The sequence below is a fragment of the Pristiophorus japonicus genome, chromosome 16, assembly GCF_044704955.1.
Source record: "Pristiophorus japonicus isolate sPriJap1 chromosome 16, sPriJap1.hap1, whole genome shotgun sequence".
NCBI classification, from domain to species: Eukaryota; Metazoa; Chordata; class Chondrichthyes; family Pristiophoridae; genus Pristiophorus; species Pristiophorus japonicus.
The window spans coordinates 13,025,489-13,047,277 of record NC_091992.1 but is presented as its reverse complement, the minus strand read 5'-3'; the positions used below and the strand labels follow the sequence as shown (position 1 = coordinate 13,047,277).

Genomic DNA, 21,789 nt, shown 5'->3' with positions numbered 1-21,789 from the left:
CTCGACAGAGCTAGGTCTTGATCCAGTGGCAAGGATTAACCAAGACGACTGGAGACCAGCTCTGCTGCACGGACTTAGTGCGCACACATATTGCAGTGTGGGCTGGCCCGTGCTGCCCCTGGGCCCCGAACTCGCGCCTTCGGAACCTTAATAATACCTCAGGTTAGACTGTTGTGTGCAGGATTGGGCTCCACACAAAAGGGAAGGATATTGAGGCTTTAGACAGGACACAAGACAGACAGATTCACCAGAATGTTGCCTGGTCTGATGAAATTCAAATCTGAAAAAACAATTTGAATAATTTGGGCTTTTTTGTTAGAATAATGCAGATAATGGGTCAATATGATAGAAGTTTTGAAAATTATGAAAGAATGGGACGGATACAAGGTGAAGGCGTGTATAAAAGGGGCTAGAGATAAAAGCTTGATGCAAGAGATTTAGAACAAAGAGCAAGAAAAACTTCTTTACACAGAGAATTGCAAGGTGGTGGAATTCACTTCCAGGGTTATTAGTGGAGGCAAAAACTGTTAACATTCAAGATTATATTGGATAGATTAATGATGGAAAAGGAGATAAAGGGAACAGGATGGATCAATATTATTAGGACTATGCTCGCATGGAAGGTAACTGCAGACACGAGACTAGTCAGGCCAAAAGGCTTGTTTCTGAGTTGTAACTTGTACATATTTCTAGCCAGTGCTGAGTTAGCTTATCTCAGCTCAGCTCAGGTGGCAGTAGTGGTGCTACAACTGATCTCAGTACCCCTAAAAAAAATAGGAGCCAGATTTCTCACTCCCAACTGTTGTCCGGTGACCCTTGGAAAATACATGAGCAGACGTTAAGCTCAACCGTGATGCCCTGCACCAAAGATAGTGCCAATATTCACCATCAAGACTCACATGGAGAGTGACACCTTCGGCAAAGGATTGGAGAGTTGCTAGGGCCTGTGGTACAGTACCCCAGTAAAAGTCAGTGCATTCAAAAAAAAGGGGGAAAAAAACAGGAAAGAAAAAAAGATTGGATTTGTTTAACCAATTTCTAACCAGTGATAGAGGAGGTGGATAAGTGAAAGTACACACACTTCAGTTTATATTGCAGCACTGAATACAGCCAATGCAACAAGCATGCCTGTACACACATGACTTAATCTCAGAACATGAAGGAAGATTATCAAAATAAAATTATACATTTTCCTGCAATGTTTTTTTAAAAATCTTTTAAATGCAACCATGTTGTGATCCAACAATGCTCCACAGAAGCACGTAACAAAGAAGAAAAAAATGGCACTCCTAAGTCGGCATTCAAACATGCATTAAGTTTCTTTTTACTGCTTCCCTTCCTACTCCCACCCCTTAGGGCCCCTGCACACTTCCTTGTTCAGCAGGTGGATGGGTCACATGCTCCTTCATAATTAGTTCCTATTTTTTGTTCTCCTCCATTTTGTATCTTTACTTGCACGTCTCTCCCCACAATCCCTCGGCCCCCCCGCCGTCCCTCCACCCACATCCATTAAACATCACTCTCCTGCCAAGTTTGGAGCAGAGGACCTGCAACCAAACCTCTACACAGACTAAGCCAGCCAAGAGAAAAAGCGATCACTTTATTCACTTAAAGCTACATTCAGCATAGTAATCCCCACAAGACCCAATAAAGATTGGAATGGGACGTGGCTGATGTTGAAAGCTTTTCTTGTTTTCTCCCTCCTTTCATCTCCACCCAGCTGAAACCATGGAAGTGCACCCCCACCACGGAAAGTGTGGTTATAGAATAAAAACAGACATTGCTGGAAATGTTTAGCAAGTTCATTCAAATAGAGACCCTTCATTACAATCACCTTTCATCCACGTCCCCCAACCCCCCCAGATACTAACAAACTTGTGTTTTTCTAGTGTTTTCTGTTTTCATTGCTGATTTCCAGCATCCAGTTTTCTTTTAGGTGCTCCTGTTCTATACACTTGTCTCACAAAACAGACAAGAAAAAAAACACTTTCACAATTAGGACAAAAGAGCTTAGCAGCATCAAGACTGGAATCAAAGTCTTGCTATTTTCTACAAGAACTTGTATTGATTTTAATTTTCCCTAATCCATTCATCTATCCTGTTATGTCTTGAATAAAGATACTGCAAGCTCAAAGTAAGGTGTGACCTTAGTTCTTTATTACAGATCTCAGAGTGCCTCTCCAGCAGTGAGGCCTCCTTATATACAGGTGCTCCCAAGGGATTGTGGGATCCCTTGGGACTCCAGGGGTAAGCCCTCTGGTGGTTAGACATGGTTACAAGGTTACATACATAACATATCCTACCAGCTGATCATTGATGGCATTGCTCAATCAGAGCTGGTGCACAGTTGTAATGAAAAGCAGCTAGCCTGGCTTGTCCCGTAAGATCACTGTTCAACTATTGCCTATGGGGAAATGATCCAAATAGGTTCTGAAGTGCATTGGAAGCTTACTTCATTGTTGGAATTTTCTCTAGATTGGGAGCTGCTTGTGTCAAATTTTTAAAAAGCAACAGCAAGTAACTTGGTTTGTTTGTTTTTGTATAAAATTGTTTGGTTAGTGTTTTATACAAAACACAAGATCTAGAATGTGTCGAACATTGATGGGTATAGTTCGACCATTCTGTCTCGATCATATTCTTTCTTCCTGCTTCAACGCTTAACCGCCCTCCACCCTACCACCCCTCCCACCCACACCCAGGTTCATTTCATATCGAAAACAATAAGGACGGTCGGTCATTAATTTACTCAATCTTCGATAAAGGTCATCTACAATCAGGAGTTTTCACAAAGCGGTTCAATATTCGAGTATGTAAAAGAATCTCCTGCCCTAGCAAGTTGCTCTACATAAATATATAATGAAAAGTCATGTGTTGATTTAGAGTCAGGAGACATTCCGTTAATGGAAAAAAATATATAAAAAGATTGCTTACACACACCGATCTAAATGTCTTAACTACTTATATAAAAAGCATACTCTTCAAAACTGGGAAAGTATAGAAATGGAGCACAGATAAGCTATGAATTTTAAAAGTACCAATTCATAGAGAAAACCCAGGTCTCTTTCCCAATAAGCATAAGAGTTATATTCATAAATTTATATTCAACTATCTAGCAATCTCTGTATAGTTAGGTTCATTTTTTCCAATTCCGATATCACTGGATTTATAAAATAACTTTTCAACCCAAATAATGGTCGGTGATTTTCTATAGTTTTAGTGCAAAGGTTAGGAAATGCAAAGACATATTCACTAAATTGGTAGTGTGATGATTAGGAAGGTTGATGTAGAATACCTCAATAGCTTAAACAAAGTTAATTAAAAGCCACAAATGTCCCTACTGCCACTATCTCCAAACAGGAAAAGCAGCAAGCCATGATAATGCAGATCACGATTTTCCCTTTGCTGAGGCCACAAAGTATTTCTTTCCTTCTGTTCCCCTTACACATAATCTTTAGAAAGTGAGCAAGTGCTATGGGTTGACCCAGCCTCGGGCCAAGTGGAGTGAAGAATGTTTTCCTCTATTCAGAATTTCTCTCGCTGGCATGAACATTCATCACGTGGCAGAATGTGTTAAGATACTGAAACGCTGGACCACCAGGCTGCTTACTTCAACTAGAGCAAGATTGTACTTTAATGGTAAATAGTTTATGCAGATACATAACTAATGGTCCAGTTTTAAAATCTCTGTGCAGAAACAAGACGCGCAAAGCATGTCAAATGTCATCTTCATAGGCAGTCTCTCGAACGAGGATGACTTGCCTCCACACCAAAAAGGATGAGTTTGCAGATGTTTCAATGAAGGACCCGATATTCCAGTCCTGAACTCCAGGGGTGGAAGATGCCTGTGCGTGGATTTTTTTTAATGTGTGGTGACCGTTGCACATCAGCCACCACACGGGCTTGACAGAGCTCGGCCTTTATCCAGTGCCAAGAGTTAACCAAGACCACTGGAGACCTGCTCCGCTGCACGGACCTAGTGCGCACACATATCGGAATGTGGACTGGCCCGTGCTGTCCCTGTGCCCTTGGCTCTTCTGGGCCCCGTACTCCCATTTGCCGCACCTCCGCCACATCTCCACCATGATCACTCACCGAATCTCAGCCATGAACCCTCACCGCTCCTCCGCCACAATCATCCGCTGCATTTCAGAGGAGCAGGAAGGTCAGGGCGGATGAGCGATGAGAGATCGAGGCAGAAATGTGGCGGATGTCAAATGTCTATTCTCCATGTCTATACGCTCATCCCTCCATGGCCTTGCCCCTCCCCATCTCTCTAACCTCCTGCAGCCCTACAACCCTCCGAGATTTCTGCGCCCCATCCAATTCTGACCTCTTGCACATCGCCCATTTTCATCGCTCCACCATTGGTGGCCATGCCTTCAGCTGCCTAGGCCCAAAGTTCTGGAAATCCCTCCTGAAATCTCTCCACCTCCTTTAAGATATTCCTTAAGAGCTACCTCTTTGACCAAGCTTTGTGACCTCTCCCAATATCTTTTTGTGTAGCTCATTGTCAAATTTGGTTTGGTAACGCTTCTGTGAATTGCCTTGGGACATTTTACTGTAGTAAAGGCACTATATAAATGCAAGTTTTTGTTGTTATACTCCCTTGCAAATTAAAGAGGGCCGGGGGCTCCAGCCTGCATTGGGATAGAAGACTAATCATAATGGCAGATTACTCGAACTATTCCCTCAGGTCATTTACTTGCTTCAGTTATGAGTGCACAAGGTCAGGTTAGCTCCAAAATTAGACACAAGCTGCCCTCTGAGTGTTCAATATGTGCTAAAATCCGTGTTAATGGAAAGCAGACCTATTACAGGAGTCTGTTCCTGTCCATTACCATTCATTCCACCACCTATGAAATCAACCGTGTTATACAATGCCTGCGCAAAAGAATATGCAGACATAAAACCAGCCAAGAAAAGAGGAGCAGTCACTGAGAACATGCAGTATAACTTGAACAGCTCAACTAACCTATCCTCTTACATTCCATACACTCTGCTCCTCGTTACAGCACTTGCAAGACAAATATGTACACACTGTGGGGCAAACCGACGCTAAAAAGTTAAACCAATTTAGTACTGTAGGCAAGACACCATATCCTCCTCAACACAAGTGAACCCAGAGCATGCAACCAAACTGCTTTGACCCTCAAGTGGCAGCAAATCCCAGCACATGTGCAGTCCCTCCTCAACCACCAAGGCATCAGCAAAACTCGTGTTATGAGAAATAGATCAAATATACTTAGTCACGCCAAACTACACTTCAACTATGTTTTAAATCACGTAAATGCCAAACACATTTGAAAGCACTTTAAATCAACTGTGTGTCTTTGTACGGTGGTGGCATATTCTTATCACATTGTTCATAAAACGAGGAGGAGTTGTTCTGTTCTATTTTTAGAAACAGCCGCAACACTCTACAGCAACACACCACAACTGTGGAGACCAGTATTACTTCATCCCCCAATAATCCATGAAGGACTTTCGAACTGCTGCCACCCAACACCCACAAATCAGATCTTGGCTGGGGAAAAAAAACTTCCATTCTTCACTGTCTCCATATTTGTTAGGTCTTGGTTGCAAGTTATATTAGTTAAAAGATTAAAAACACACAAATCCACACGCTAAAAAAAATTCGTTGTGAGCCTCAGAACATACCACACCCTCACCCACCACAAAAGAAAAAAATCGCCTTCTTTCAAAATATAGCTGCTTACAACAGACAGACGAGTGCTGCAGTGTTGCGACTGCTGATTTCGGGAGAAGTAGGTTATGCTGATCTCATCGTTGTAGTGTCTGCTCAGTACAGGCCTAGGGCTGTCACCGAGTCTTCGACAAACATTAACCAACCCTTCCAAGCGCCGTTTAAAAAATGTCACGAATATTCCTAACAGGTCGGGAGAAACTGTGATTCCTCCTCTTTTTTTTTTCCCACTCTCAAAAAGCTGACGACACAGCAAATGCTTGGGAACAGGTTTAAACATTTCCCAGGCGAGTTATGACAGCGGCTTACCAGGATCATTCAACCAAAAGAGAGGGGGGGGGAGAAAAAAAAACTGCTGACACACTTGTAAAAGAGCGACACACACACACACACACAGAAGTGTTACAGACAATCTGTGTGGAGCTTCTGAGAATCCTCACGACCAGGGCACACACACACACACACACACACACAGAAGTGTTACAGACAATCTGTGTGGAGCTTCTGAGAAACCTCACGACCAGGGCACACACACACACACACACACACAGAAGTGTTACAGACAATCTGTGTGGAGCTTCTGAGAAACCTCACGACCAGGGCACACACACACACACACACACACACACAGAAGTGTTACAGACAATCTGTGTGGAGCTTCTGAGAATCCTCACGACCAGGGCACACACACACACACACAGAAGTGTTACAGACAATCTGTGTGGAGCTTCTGAGAATCCTCACGACCAGGGCACACACACACACACACAGAAGTGTTACAGACAATCTGTGTGGAGCTTCTGAGAAACCTCACGACCAGGGCACACACACACACACACACACACACACAAAAGTACCAAGTCGCTTCTGCAGCACAACTGCTTAAAAGAAAGACAATCTATCTCCTTACCAGCATGCGTTGGCTTGTGGATTAAAGGGTTAACGACAGCTGCTGTTGGCCTCAGTCGAACACAAGAGCCAAGACAGGGAATAATACAATTAATGGCTAATCGTGGGTGAACTCCAAATTAGCACACGTAACATTTTAAGATCAGGACCTCCTCTCACCACGCGAGTTTCGTTTCGTTTCGTTTTGTGCGCACACAAGAGATCACAACAATAAAATTGTACACAACTCAAAACACAAAAATTACTGCTACACAAATTTGCCAAAACAAAAAAAACATCAAACGCCAAACAAAAAGGGCGTGCATTTCAGCTCGACAACCGCGTTACAATTTGTAACTTGCAACACTGCTGTAATGTATATGCATTTTATTTTATTTTAATCTCGACAGCAACTGGTTGAGGTCAGATAAGAGACAGGTAGTCTATATTTGTACTCAACGATGCAGACAGCATATCATCAGCATACTGGGAGTTTGCAATGAGGTGTGCAGGTGCAAAATATCTGGATTATCACTGTAATGAGCAAATCCTTCATAAATACCCTTTTTAAGTGCATTAGAAAAACAGACGGCGCTGGTTTAAATCCAAAAGCTGCTGTTGGGAGTCTGTCTCTCTAGGCTTTATTTCCCCTTTTTGCTGCCCTTGTATTGGGGATCTGCAGAGAGAAAAGAGGCTTTCTCTCTCTCAATTGCCTTCTCTGGTCTCACTTCCCCCACCACCCCACACCTTACTGCACTTGTTCCATCTCCCAAACACAATAAAAAGGAGATTATTATTTATTTTTTTACCTCCAGCATGCGGATCTCCTGCTGTGTCAAGTCGTTGGAAGCGGCGCATTTGGTTCTGAGCCCCTCCAGGTTGGAGATGCTGATGTCGATCATGTTCTGGTTCAGCTCGCACTGCTGCAGGGCCTTCCCAAAGCTCAGCTCCCCTTCTTCTTCCTCCTCCTCCTCTTCTTCTTCTTCTTCTTCCTCCTCTTCTTCTTCTTCGCCCCCTTCTTCTTCAGCAACTGCAGCCTTCTTTATTTTATTGCTATGACTGGGATGGCCCTTGTTGTTCTCTTCAGCCATTCCTAAACATTCGGCCTGCTTTTTAAAAAAAAAAATCCCCAATTCGGTTCACCCCTTCCACAAAAAAAAGGCAAAAAAAAATGTTTTTTTAAAGTTTTTCCTCACACAGAATTTTTTTTAAAAATCAATATAAATAAATATTTTCTCTTTTTTTTGCAAAAATACCAATGCAAAATAGTAATAATAATGCAAAAGTATTTAGTTTATAAATTTCTCTCCCCTGGATGACACATCCGAAAGCCCCGACCGCCGCTCAATACTCTGGAGCGGCTCCCTTTTCTTTTTTCCCCCTTCCAGCAAGCGGGGGGGGAGGGGGGGACGAGGGGGGCCGAGCGGTTGCTAGGGTGGCGCGCGCTGCGCTCTGGGAGTTGTAGTCGCGCCCTCCCCTTGGGCGGGGCGGCCGAGGAGGCAAGCGAACTACAACTCCCACAGCACACCGCGCCGACGCCGCCACCCAACGCGGGCTGGTTAGTGACCTTGCTTTCCCCCCCTTTTCGCAGATTCGCTTCTAGCTGGATTCACCCACCCTTCCCAGAAAGTCTTTTAAAAAAAAATTATTGAGGCTTTACTGAATTCAACTATCTTCAAACAAACAACCAAAAGTGTCGTCGTCGTCCCCCCCCCCCCCCACACATCCTCTTAGAAAAATAAACCATAAAATCAAAGGAATCTGATCAAATTTAAATAATAATATTGCCAAAATGCAAAAATACTGTGGCTGGGCTGCTGGAAGTCTGACATTTAAAAAAACAGAAAATGCTGGAAATACTCAGCAGGTCGGGCAGCATCTGTGAAGCGAGAAACAGTTACCATTTCGGAGTGCGCCGTGGCTCTGTGGGTAGCACCCTCGCCTCTGAGCTAAAAGGTTGTGGGTTCAAGACCCACTACCATGAGATTTAAATGCATAATCCAGGCTGACACTCCCAGTGCACAATGGAAGGAGTGCTGCACTGTCGGAGGTGCTGTCTTTCGGATGCGATGTTGAACTGAGGCCCTGTCTGCCCTCTTGGGTGGATGTAAAAGATCCCATGGCACAATTTCAAAGAAATGCAGGGGAGTTATCCCTGGTGTCCTGGCCAATATTTATCCCTCAATCAACATCATTAAAAAAGAGAAAATGTTGGAAATGCTCAGTTGATGACATTTCGCCTGATCTTTGACAAAATGTTAACCCGCTTTCTCTCTCCATAGATCCTGCCTGACCTGCTGAGTATTTCTAGCATTTTCTCTTTTTATTTCAGATTTCCAGCATCTGTAGTATTTTGCTATTGTGTCACTAAAAACAGATTATCTGGTCATTATCACATTGCTGTTTGTGGGAGCTTACTGCGCGCAAATTGGCTGCCGCGATTCCTACATTACAACAGTGACTACACTTCAAAAGAAGTACTTAATTGGCTGTAAAGCGTTTTGGGACGTCCCGTGGTCGTGAAAGATGCTACACAAATGCAAGTCTATGTAACAAAAACCTAACAAAAGGGCCCTCTTAAAAATTAAACCATAAAATCTAAGGAAGCTTATAAATTTAAATAATAATAGTGTCAAAAGCAAAATACTATGGATGCTGGAAATCTGAAATATAAACAGAAAATGCTGGAAATACTCAACAGGTCAGACAGCATCTGTGGAGAGAGAAACAGTTAATGTTTCAGGTCGATGACCTTTCGTCAATAATATTGTCACCCGTGTCCCATATGCTTGTCAGTCCCTGTGGTGCCCATCAGTCATAGAAGGCCTCAAAGCAAGGCTTCCAGTGTATAGTAATGGAAAAAAATAATCGATTACTTATTGCTAATTAATAGATTACTTATTGTTTAATGTAATGCATGAATAATTTCAGTTGCAGGAATTATTATTCATGACAAAGCACTAGCTTCAGATGTTCAAAAATGTTAATAATTCATCTATTATGATTCCTATCTTATATGTTATAATTGTGTAAATTTTCCTGGAAAATTAGGCTCTTTATCGTACATAGAATTACAACACAAAAACAGGTCGTTCAGGTCAACCAGTTCATGTTGCTGTTTATCCTCCGTGTGAGCAGAGGTCCTAATCCCATATGTTCACATATTCCTTTATATCTTTTTCTTTCGACTAGCAATCTAACCTAGACTTAAATGTTGACATGGTCTCTCCTTCTAACATCATCTCCAATAGTGTATTCACATATCACAACGCTCTGTGTAAAAAGGGTTCTCCTGCTCTCTATCTTAAATCTCTCACATTTAAATCTTATATCTATGCCCCCTTGTTCCAGACCCCTCAATTTTAAACACTGCCAACTATTAACGCCATAATCTCCTCTGTTCTAATGAAAACAGATCCAATTTTTCAAATCATTCTTTGAATTTGTATTTTCGCATATCAGGCAGTATCCCTGTGAATATTCTCTGAACACTCTTTAGTGCCTCATTATTCTGCCCACACAATATTCCGACTATGGTCTTACTGAGGATTTATATAGATTCCCCATTACATCTCAATTTTTATATTCTATGCCTCTTGCCATAAAACCCATTATGCCAATAGTGTTTTTAAAGGCCCTATCTATGAGTATACTTATAAACAATGTACAAATAATATAACTGAAATGTCGGCAATTTATTGTTTCAATAAGACTGATGCTAACAAATCTCTCCTCTGTATTCAAATGCATTTTGAGAATTTTAGCCAGCTATAGGTTATCTGGAATAAAGAGGCATTATTCAAAAAATATTAATACTGTATATGCATTTAATTTGTTATTTTATCTATTTTAATGTTTTTTTTCTCAACCATCTATCCCTTAATTTCCTCTCCTGGAGATTTTGACTCAACGCGCAGTATGGCCACACGGGCATCCCCAATTACAATTATTTGTGTATGACCCTTGAAGTGAGTGTCAGCAAGCTATTCTAACAGGGGAGTCTTCACAGCCCAACTTGATTCTATCCTCACTCAACAACCACTGGATTGTGGTCAGGAGTGGGAATCTTAGATAATTTTCCCCTTTCTAACACTGGGGCAGCAGTGCCAATTGTAGTTGCATTACTGTCACCTCAGTTTAGAACAGCTAACTCAACCTGGGACCTTCCTTGCTTTATTCGCTCAGTTACTCAATGGAACTCATTCAGCTAATAAGGCAGGTTATTTTGTACTAAATCGGCATTAATATTTACCTTTGGGAATCATCAATTGTGATATTGAAGGGCAAGTGCAGCAGGCGCATGGGAACACTATCACCTCCAAGTTCCCCTTCAAGCAACACACCACCTTCTTCATCGCTGGGTCAAAATCCTGGAACTCCCTCCCTAACAGCACTGTGAGAGTACCTTCACCCCACTGCAGTGGTTCAAGAAGGCAGATCAACACCCCTTCTCAAGGGCCACAAGGGATGGGTGATCAATGCCAACTTTGCTTGCAACGCCCATATCCCGAGAATGAATAACAAAATTTTTTTATAAGAACATGCATGATCCCACTCCACCCTATCTTGGCAATTTCCCAGGCACACCCAGCTCTGACCTCCTGTGCAGCCTCCCCTCCTGGCATTCCTCACTTTCAGCCCTCCAGCACCTAATCTCTGGAGCTCCTTCCCTAAACCTCTTTGCTTTGCTTCCTCTCTCTCTGCCTTTCAAAGCTTGCACGAAACCCATGTTTATAGGTCTATGCTCCTAATTTGTCTACCAACACTCAGCCATTCCCTTCTGTTGGCTTTTATTGCAAGGGAGATGGAGTATAAAAATAGGGATGTAGGGAGGTCTTGCTACAACTGTACAGGGCGTTGGTGAGACCACACCTGGAGTACTGCGTACAGTTTTGGTCTCCATATTTAAGGAGGGATATACTTGCATTGGAGGCAGTTCAGAGAAGGTTCACTAAGATTCTGAGGGGGCTTGACAGGGTAGATGCTGAGAGGATAGTGCTACATGTAACGTGATTCGTGAGCGGTTTTGAAATGTATCCTGGAATGTTATGTAAACCTGTTCTTATCTGCTCCATGTTTGCTCTCTTATTTGCACAGTACTACATGTAACATGATTTACGGATTGTACTAAACTGTACCTTGAAATGAAATGCACGCTAGTACATTGTATGGAACTGCTGTCAGCATCCAAACGAATTGTATGGAATTGCTGACCGCAAAGTACTGAACTATTTTCTAATGTATTGTGAAAATTTTATATGAATAAAGTATATTTTTGAAAAAAAAAGTTTTCCTCTCATGGGGGAATCTCGAACTAGGGGACATAATTTCATCATCTTATTGAATGGCAGAACATGCTCGACGGGCCGCATGGCCTACTCCTGCTCTTATTTTATTTCATATGTTCTGTGTAAAACGCCTTGGGATGCCTTTTGCGTTGAAGGCACTATGAATATGCAAGTTGTTATTGCTATTGTTGTTAATATTTGTAATTAGTAACATTGATTAATAGTCAATGTGCTAAAGTTCCAAGTAGAATGTGCAGATCAAACCCTTTCAGTCAACATTGAGATTATTTTATTTTGGACAGGGGAGAGAAGGTTTGTGAGTCTTATGAAGATAAGTCAGCATGATTGCCTGCATAGTTACAAAATATCTCCCCTATGATCCGTTCATCACACATATCCACATTCATCTTTACTTTCTTCTTTCTTTGCAAAGTTCCACTGCAATAATTATTAATGATGAGTAATAGTTTTTAGAAGTCACTCAGAGGCCTACAGCAAAAACAACTGCAGTCCTGCACCACATGTCCAATTTTTTATCTCATAATACTTCTGTGAAGCGCTTGGGACGTTTCACTACGTTAAAGGTATTAGCATGGATAGAGAATTGGCTGGCGAACAGAAAGCAGAGAGTCGGGATAAATGGGTCCTTTTCAGGTTGGAAATCGGTGGTTAGTGGTGTGCCACAGGGATCGGTGCTGGGACCACAACTGTTTACAATATACAATGATGACCTGGAAGAGGGGACAGAGTGTAGTGTAACAAAATTTGCAGATGACACTAAGATTAGTGGGAAAGCGGGTTGTGTAGAGGACACAGAGAGGCTGCAAGGAGATTTGGATAGGTTAAGCGAATGGGTGAAGGTTTGGCAGATGGAATACAATGTCGGAAAGTGTGAGGTCATCCACCTTGGGAAAAAAAACAGTAAAAGGGAATATTATTTGAATGGGGAGAAATTACAACATGCTGAGATGCAGAGGGACCTGGGGGTCCTTGTGCATGAATCCCAAAAAGTTAGTTTGCAGGTGCAGCAGGTAATCAGGAAGGCGAATGGAATGTTGGCCTTCATTGCGAGAGGGATGGAGTACAATAGCAGGGAGGTCCTGCTGCAACTGTATAGGGTATTGGTAAGGCCGCACCTGGAGTACTGCGTGCAGTTTTGGTCACCTTACTTAAGAAAGGATATACTGGCTTTGGAGGGGATACAGAGACGATTCACTAGGCTGATTCCGGAGATGAGGGGGTTACCTTATGATGATAGATTGAGTAGACTGGGTCTTTACTCGTTGGAGTTCAGAAGGATGAGGGGTGATCTTATAGAAACATTTAAAATAATGAAAGGGATAGACAAGATAGAGGCAGAGAGGTTGTTTCCACTGGTAGAGGAGGCTAGAACTAGGGGGCACCGCCTCAAAATACGGGGGAGCCAATTCAAAACCGAGTTGAGAAGGAATTTCTTCTCCCAGAGGGTTGTGAATCTGTGGAATTCTCTGCCCAAGGAAGCAGTTGAGGCTAGCTCATTGAATGTATTCAAGTCACAGATAGATAGATTTTTAACCAATAAGGGAATTAAGAGTTACGGGGAGAGGGCGGGTAAGTGGAGCTGAGTCCACGGCCAGATCAGCCATGATCTTATTGAATGGCGGAGCAGGCTCGAGGGGCTAGATGGCCTACTCCTGTTCCTAATGCTTATGTTCTTATGTTCTTATAAAGGTGCTATATAAATACAAGTTGGTGTCGTTATCCAAGATGAATTACTTAACTAAGGTGAGCTCGACCAATATTGGCTTCTGAACGATTTTCTCATTGATCATTATAGCAAAAGGCTTGCAAATGAAATCATCAATATAGCCATAATTTACCTGAAGTCATTTGTTTAAAATTCCGTTCCAATGAAATCCTTATTTTGAATTGCAGATTGTTAGGCGTGACGTATTTTAATTTTCACAGATTGCAACGAGTTGCTATGTTACTGCTTCCTGACTTCCGAGCAGCCACATTGTCTTTTAAAAACAATTTATTTTGCACAAATTTGCATGTGAGATGAAAACTTTTTTTTCCAAATTGCTTCTTAAAAAGCAAGACGAAAAATATGTTTATTGCCTTCTGTGACAGCGATGACAAAAAAGTTGGCTGACTAAAGAATATTTTAGCTTCCAGAATTAGTGGTATCATTTTCGATGTAATGCCCATTCTTTGCGTGTACTATCTATAGAATAGAGGGAAAGAGCTTGTGAAGCAAACCTGCTTCAACTTCAGAGTATTTTTTTTAAGTTAAATGCTTCATGCCAATAATTGTTCAATTTTATTTCCAACTCTCCAATCCTTTAAAAATATATTTTCTGCCCCCTCGTCGTAAGTCCCATCCATAACATGCACAACTCTGAACTTGAAAAGACAGCGAGTGATGTGTTACATATTTTCTAATAGCTTTGCCTCCGCAAGATCCTGCCAATCCATTGGCAGGACAGGCGCACCAACCATCAGTGTTCTCACTCAGGCCAACATCCCCAGCATCGAAGCATTGACCACACTCGATCAGCTCCGTTGGACGGGCCACATCATCCACATGCCCGACACGAGATTCCCAAAACAAGCGCTCTACTCGGAGCTCCAACATGGCAAGCGAGCCCCAGGTGGGCAGAGGAAACGCTTCAAGGACACCCTCAAAGCCTCCTTGAAAAAGTGCAGTATCCCCACCGACACCTGGGAAATCCCTGTTTCAAGACCGCTGAAAGTGGAGGAGAAGCATCCAGGAAGGCGCCGAACTCCTCGAGTCTCTTTGTCGGGAGCACACGGAAGCCAAGTGCAAACAGCGGAAGAAGTGCACGACAACCCAAGCACCCCACCCACTCATCTCTTCAACCACCGTCTGCCCCACCTGTGACAGAGACCGTAGGTCCCGCATTAGACTCATCAGTCACCTAAGAACTCATTTTTAGTGTGGAAGCAAGTCATCCTCGACTCCGAGGGACTGCCTAAGAGAAGATTTTCTAATAGTACTCTGTAACCACCCATAAACTAGCGTGTAAGAAAGCCCTAGAATGATTAATCTTTTGATTATCTTTATCCCACTGTGAGATCAAGACTTCCAAAGGAACTCAACTACATAAAAAAATAGTGTTATTCAACGTTCTTTAATGTTCCAAAAAGCCTAATTGCCTGGTCAGTCCATCGCCACTCAGAAATAATTTTCCTATCCATTTGGTAATTGGTATTTTGACATAAATCCAGTGTATGAATCTCACCATCATGCCCGACAGAGGAGAAATGTATGATGGGTACATGTGATGTGCACAAATGCAGTAAAATAGGGAAGTGATGTATACACTTCTATATTTATCATCTTGATTGTAAATTTTTAAAAATGAAAGAATGTAACTAGAAAATTATGAGAAGATAACCAATTCCTGTGGAAAAGTAATACCTCAGTATGTTCAATTCTTGTTGCATCTCACAACTCAAAATATACTATCCTAACATTAACTGAATGAGGTTCCATGATAGATATGTTCTTCAGAGGGAGTGGTGGAAGCAAATAGTAAAGATGCCTTTAAGGGGAGGCTAGACATGCATATGAGGAAGAAGGGAATAGAGGGTTATGCTGATAATTAGATGAGGAAAGACGGGAGGAGGCTCGAGTGGAGCATAAACGCTGGCATGGACTGGTTGGGCCGAATGGCCTGTTTCTGTGCTGTATATCTGATCTAATCCTATGTAAATTGTATTTCATAGCTTTGCTACCATGTTGCAAAGATAACTTTAGCTGCAAAATATATTTATTGTACAATCTCTCAGGCAGTTGAGGTAACTCATCTTTTCACAGAGACTGAAGCAAATAAGTTTGCGTCAATTTATTTTCTAACCAACAGTGGGGCTGAGGGGTAAGGAAATAATTCAAGTCTTGGTTAGTTTGAAATGCCACTTGGTAAAGTTTAAGAAAGCAAAATCCTAAAACTATCCTATTCAGCAGGATGTGCTTCTGAAAAAAAGCTACTATTAATATTTTGTTGTTGCCATGAACTTTATTTACCTTTTAATCTAAATAGTGGAAAAAGAATCAATCCTAAAATACAGCTTACTTTTGGCAAAACATCCTCTTGATTATATCAACAACAACAACTTGCATTTATATAGTGCCTTTAACATAGTGAAATGTCCCAAGGTGCTTTACAGGAATATTATGAGACAAAAAAGTTGACACCGAGCCACATGAGTAGAAATTAGGGCAAGTGACCAAAAGGTTTGGTCAAAGAGATAGGTTTTAAGGAACGTCTTGAAGGAGGAAAGAGAGGCAGAGAGGCGGAGAGGTTTAGGCAGGTAGTTCCAGAGCTTGGGGCCCAGGCAACAGAAGGCACAGCCACCAATGGTTGAGCGATTATAATCAGGGATGCTCAAGAGGGAAGAATTCGAGGAGCGCAAAAATCTCAGGGGGTTGTGAGGCTGGAGATTACAGAAATAGAGAGGGTCGAGGCCATGCTCACAGTCCCAGACATTTTCTCCCAAGTATGGAGATTGTTTTCTGTATGAGTGCATCTCTGTTCATTTTAATGTGTTTACATATATTTGGATGATCAATATTAAGAACAAAAATCTACATTGCAAATATTCTGTCTCTACAATAATAATCTGGTCGCCAAATCGATATTGTTTCTTCGTAATTAAAATGACAGCTTTTATCCCTTTTCATGAAAGATGCATAACTTGACAACAGAGTCTGCTGACAATTTCAATGCTGTTTACTTTGAGAGGGGCAATTCCTGTCGAAAGGATTGAAGGGCCATATTGAACAAAAATGGAGAATGTTTGTCTCTCCGGTAGGATGGTTGACAATAGTACAGTATTGATAATAGTATAGTATAGATGCCATTTAAGGGGAGGATAGACAAGCATATGAGGGAGAGGGGAATAGAGGGTTATGCTGATAGTTAGATGAAGAAAGACGGGAGGAGGCTCGAGTGGATTGGTTGGGCCGAATGGCCTGTTTCTGTGTCGTATACCCTATGTAATCCTATGTAGATGAAGTCCTTACTACTCGGGGGATCAAGGGTTATGGCGAGAAAGCAGGAAGGGGGTACTGAAGTTTCATGTTCAGCCATGAACTCATTGAATGGCGGTGCAGGCTAGAAGGGCTGAATGGCCTGCTCCTGCACCTATTTTCTATGTTTCTATGTTTCTATGTAATGTAATGTAATCTCTCACATTTTTAATCATTGTTGTTCTGTTTTGTTAACAGTTGCTGACATGTTAAAGAACACAATTAACCCTCTGTATACTGACAAACTTCCTCGGCCTTCTGAATATTCACATCTTTTCTTTTGAGCAACTACAACAACAAAAAATTAACCTCTGAAAATATTAATTACCAGCTATTATAAAGAATGTAAAAATGAAATATACAGAAACAGAAAACTTAATTCACAGTATTCCTCAGATAAATTAAAACTAGAAATTGTAATAACAAAATGGTGCAACGCTGCCACTTATTGGAAGATGAATGTGTGGGATGCCATGAGAGTGAGCAAGAAAGACTTGTATTTATCGAACCACTTATCAAGTCTCTCAGAAGTGTCTCAAAAGTAATTTGCGTACAATGAAATATGTCGGAGTGCAGTGATTATTAGTATGGCACATGTAATGTATGCACCTGCGAGTATGCTCAGGTTTGTAGAGCTGTTGAGTTGGGAGTGGCTTAGCCAGTCACGTGATGTTCTCAATAAAACCCCAGCCAGTTGAGTTCCGGGGATCCACGATGAGTCAGGTGGTTGAGAGCCTGGTGGATGGACTGGTAATGTGTAGTGTGATTGTTAAACCAACTAGTTGTTAATAGCAATGTGTTGCTATGAATTCTTAAGCAAAGAACCCATGAAGCAAATACATTACAGCACACATAACAATCATTTTTTGAACTGTTGTATTACCAAACATTGGCACTCATGATGTTTATGGGATCTAACTGATGAATTGGAAAGACTACAGTGTCCCTTTAAGAATTGTTTTGGGTGGCATCAGAAATAGCCAAAGACAGAATTAAATAGCGATGGCCTCCTCTATTTTTTTGTTCAAAAGATAAGAATTTTCATTGTCTTTTTTTCACATTTGCCTCTGGCTTTGTTCTATTCTGTCTGGCAGTAACTCCAATATCTGCTGGGACTATCAATCTCGAGCTCTCTACAGCAAACTTACATTTCTCTAACCTTCCTCGCGTACAGAGAGACCAGCTGAGGGGTGCTTTGCAAGGCAGTGGATAATGAACTCTTTTCCTGCAGTGTATTGGCTTCAAGTCATCACACCAACTGAAACATGCCCGTTGCTACAACGTTGCTGCTATGGTGACCTCACCGCACCAGCTGCTCCCACAACTAGTACAGGATTATTTTACACAGAACGCAGAACTGACTCGAGTTCAACCAGTAGACATGATGAGAAAACCCACCAACATGAATAAAGAGTAGCTCTTCCATCGGCTACACTTTGCACCGCAATTCTTTGCTGAGCCCACCCATCATCTGAAACTATTGCAGACGCAGGAATTCAGAGGCAAACTGGCAGGCTCTTAGCAAACCCAACCGGAGTCTCGCTGCAGGAGCCTGTTGATCACTGTTGGAAGTTATGCGGGAGGAATTGCCTCAGCACCTGTCTGGTTATTGGCTCCAGTGGTATCCGAGGTTATTTGTGCTGTCTCATTTCAGGAATTTGGCACTTGGGCACAAAACGCCGGCACGGAAAACAGTAGGAGAATTGTGCTGCATTTTTTTTTTAACTGCTCATGTCACCCAACCCAAGTGGCGGAGTCGTTCCAACGACCAAACACCCGAGTTGTGATGTTAACGAGGTTCTGTGAACCACGCCTAATACAGTATTTAATATTTCAAACGCACAGCTTTGTTCAAATAACACCCTGTCAACTAAACGTAAAACCCACAGTCATGGAAAACACGTGAAAGGAACTATTTCTTCATGTAATGGGTTAAGTAGGAAATGTTGCATCAATGCACATTATAAATAAACACTAGGGTCCAGTTAACAAAATAAAAGCAGCTGATAAAAGTCTTGGCTCAGGGGTTTGTCCTGTGAAGATTCAGTGGCATTATCAGCACTGGAAATGTTGTGTAAGCATAAACTATCCAAAATGTTACACGGTTGCTTTTTAAATGTCCTTGGTTTGAAACATTTTTTTTCATCTAAACTGAACAATGCAAAGGCTTTTTCTGCAGCAGGAGTGAGAGCGGAGAAAGAACAAGGAGGAATGGCCGTATATTTAAACCCTGCTGTCTGACACCCATTTACCTAGGTTTGCACTGGGACACAAATGCAAATAAGCTACGGTAAAAATAGACTTTTCCCATGGGCGCAAGCCAAAGTGTGGAAAGATTTTATGGTTAAATATATCACTGTTTCTTACATTTTCTTTGTGCCATTGTCCTAATGTGTACCATTTTTTTTGAAGGGATCTGCAGGTCTTGAAAGAGGAAAACCAGCAAAGCTTCTTTTTCCTGATCATTAGCCCTCCACTGCTGCTGGGAAGTATGTGTGAATGCATGTGCATGTGTGAACGTGAATGCTTGTGTGCGTATGTGCTTGTGTGTGTGTGTGCACATGTGTGTGTATAATCACTGTTGTAATGTAGGAAACACGGCAGCCAATTTGCACACAGCAAGCTCCCACAAATAGCAATGTGATATTGACCAGATAATCTGTTTTAATGATGATTGGTTGAGGGATAAATATTGGCCAGGACACCGGGGATAACTCCCCTGCTCGTCTTCAAAATAGTGCCATGGGATTTTTTACGTCCACCTGAGAGAGCAGACAGGTCCTCGGTTTAACGTCTCATCTGAAAAACGGCCCCTTCGACAGAGCACTGGAATGTCAGCCTAGATTGTGTGTTCAAGTCTCTGGTCATAATATGATCACTATAGTACTATACCCCAGCATGTGCCACTGCTTTTGGGAGAGGAGGGGAAAAAAGGAGAGAGAACCAGAAAACAAATTTGGTATTTTTAAGTGAGGTGATTTAAGAACCTAATAACAGTAAAGGAGTGGGATTGTTAACAGACCACATTAAAGTCATTTGTTTTATACAATTATATTGAAAGTAATTTACACAATGAATACAATCAGAATGCAATGTCACATTCAGAAAGCCCAACACGCTATGGTATATTAGCAGTTATTTTTTTGACAGTTACATATTTATTTGCCACAATCAAAAAAACATTCAACGATAAGTTTTCTGGTAATGTGCACGGGCACCGGGCTCACCAAATTTCTTGGCCCCACAATGACAAGCATCATCAACCAGCAAGGTCCTGTCATACTCATCACAGAATCAGAGAAATTTACAGCATGGAAGGAGGCCATTTCGGCCCATCATGTCCACGCTGGCCGACAAAGAGCTATTATCCAGCCTAATCCCATTTTCCAGCTCTTGGTCTATCGCCCTGTAGGTTACGGCACTTCAAGTGCACATCCAAGTACTTGTTAAATGTGGTGGGGGTTTCTGCCGTTGCCTACATTACAACAATGACTACACTCCAAAAGTACTTAATTGGCTGTAAAGCACTTTGAGATGTCCAGTGGTCATGAAAGGCGCTATATAAATCCAAGTCTTTCTTTCTTTCTCTACCATCCTTTAACACAGTGAGTCCCAGACCCCCATCACCCTGTGGGTGAAAAATTTTTATCCTCAAATCCCCTCTAAACCTACTACCAATTACTTTAAACCTACACCCCCTGGTTGTTGACTCCTCTGCTAAGTGAAATAGGTGCTTCCTATCAACTCTATCTAGGCCCCTCATAATTTTATACACTTCGATAAGGTCTCCCCTCAGCCTCCTCTGTCCCAAAGAAAACAACCACCAGCCTATCCAATCTTTCTTCATAGCTAAAATTCTCCAGTCCAGGCAACATCTTCGTAAATCTCCTCTGTACCCTCTTTAGTGCAATCACATCTTTCCGGTAATGTGGTGACCAGAACTGCACGCAGTACTCTAGCTGTGGCCTAACTAGTGTTTTATACAGTTCAAGCATAACCTCCCTATGCTTGTATTCTATGCCTCAGCTAATAAAGGCAAGTATTCCTTTTGCCTGTATGAGGGTGTCCTTGGTGTCCTTCTTGGAGGCTTGCGCCACATATTTCTGGTAGTATGCCACCAATGCTTTAAAAATGATTGACAGATAGCGTAGATTTGAGCTGCATGATCACCGCCCTTAACACAAACTCTGATGTCGACTCCAGCAAATCTTTCTTTGCCCAACAACAGAACTAGTTCCACCAGTTTATACAGCAAGGTTCTTGGCTCAATCTGTTGCAGAGGCCTTCTGTTTACTTTGATAAGACCATTTCCTCTTTTGCAGTGGGCAATAGAAGTTGCTGTTTTCTTTCGCCCAAAAACCTGGACGGATTGCAAAGGACCTTTGGCAGGCATGTTCCTAAAACACAAAGACAAGCACACGAGCAGATTAGTAGCGGAATTTCTGAGCAAATCTTCATAGTTCCACATCCACTGATTCACCCAATTCATTTCACCGAATTCAGTTACTAGACCAATTGATCCCAGTTTAAATGGGCACTAAAACATAAGAACATAAGAACATAAGAAATAGGAGCAGGAGTAGGCCATACGGTCCCTCGAGCCTGCTCCGCCATTCAATACGATCATGGCTGATCTGATCATGAACTCAGCTCCACTTCCCCGCCCGCTCGCCATAACCCTTTATCATTCAAGAAACTGTCTATTTCTGTCTTAAGTTTATTCAATGTCCCAGCTTCCACAGTTCTCTGAGGCAGCAAATTCCACAGATCCACAACCCTCTGAGAGAAGAAATTCCTCCTCATCTCTGTTTTAAATGGATGGCCCCTTATTCGAAGATCATGCCCTCTAGTTCTAGTCTCCCCCTTCAGTGGAA

General features: G+C 42.0%; 1 protein-coding gene and 1 pseudogene across 7 annotated transcripts in view; both read right to left on the bottom strand.

Moving 5' to 3' along the window:
* LOC139226329 (kinase suppressor of Ras 1-like) overlaps positions 1-7,968 on the bottom strand; it is a 222,899-nt gene extending 214,931 nt beyond the window's left edge. For 4 of the 7 annotated variants that reach the window (XM_070857009.1, XM_070857004.1, XM_070857001.1 and 1 more), the window contains exon 1: positions 7,402-7,968. In XM_070857009.1, coding sequence (XP_070713110.1) covers positions 7,402-7,683 — 282 coding nt within the window. In that variant the 5' untranslated portion in view covers positions 7,684-7,968. The other 3 variants (XM_070857006.1, XM_070857005.1, XM_070857002.1) reach the window with 3 other exon arrangements.
* Positions 7,969-20,098: 12,130 nt separating this feature from the next.
* LOC139226962 (small ribosomal subunit protein uS9-like) lies at positions 20,099-21,308 on the bottom strand (annotated as a pseudogene).
* Between the last annotated feature and the right edge of the window lie 481 nt (positions 21,309-21,789).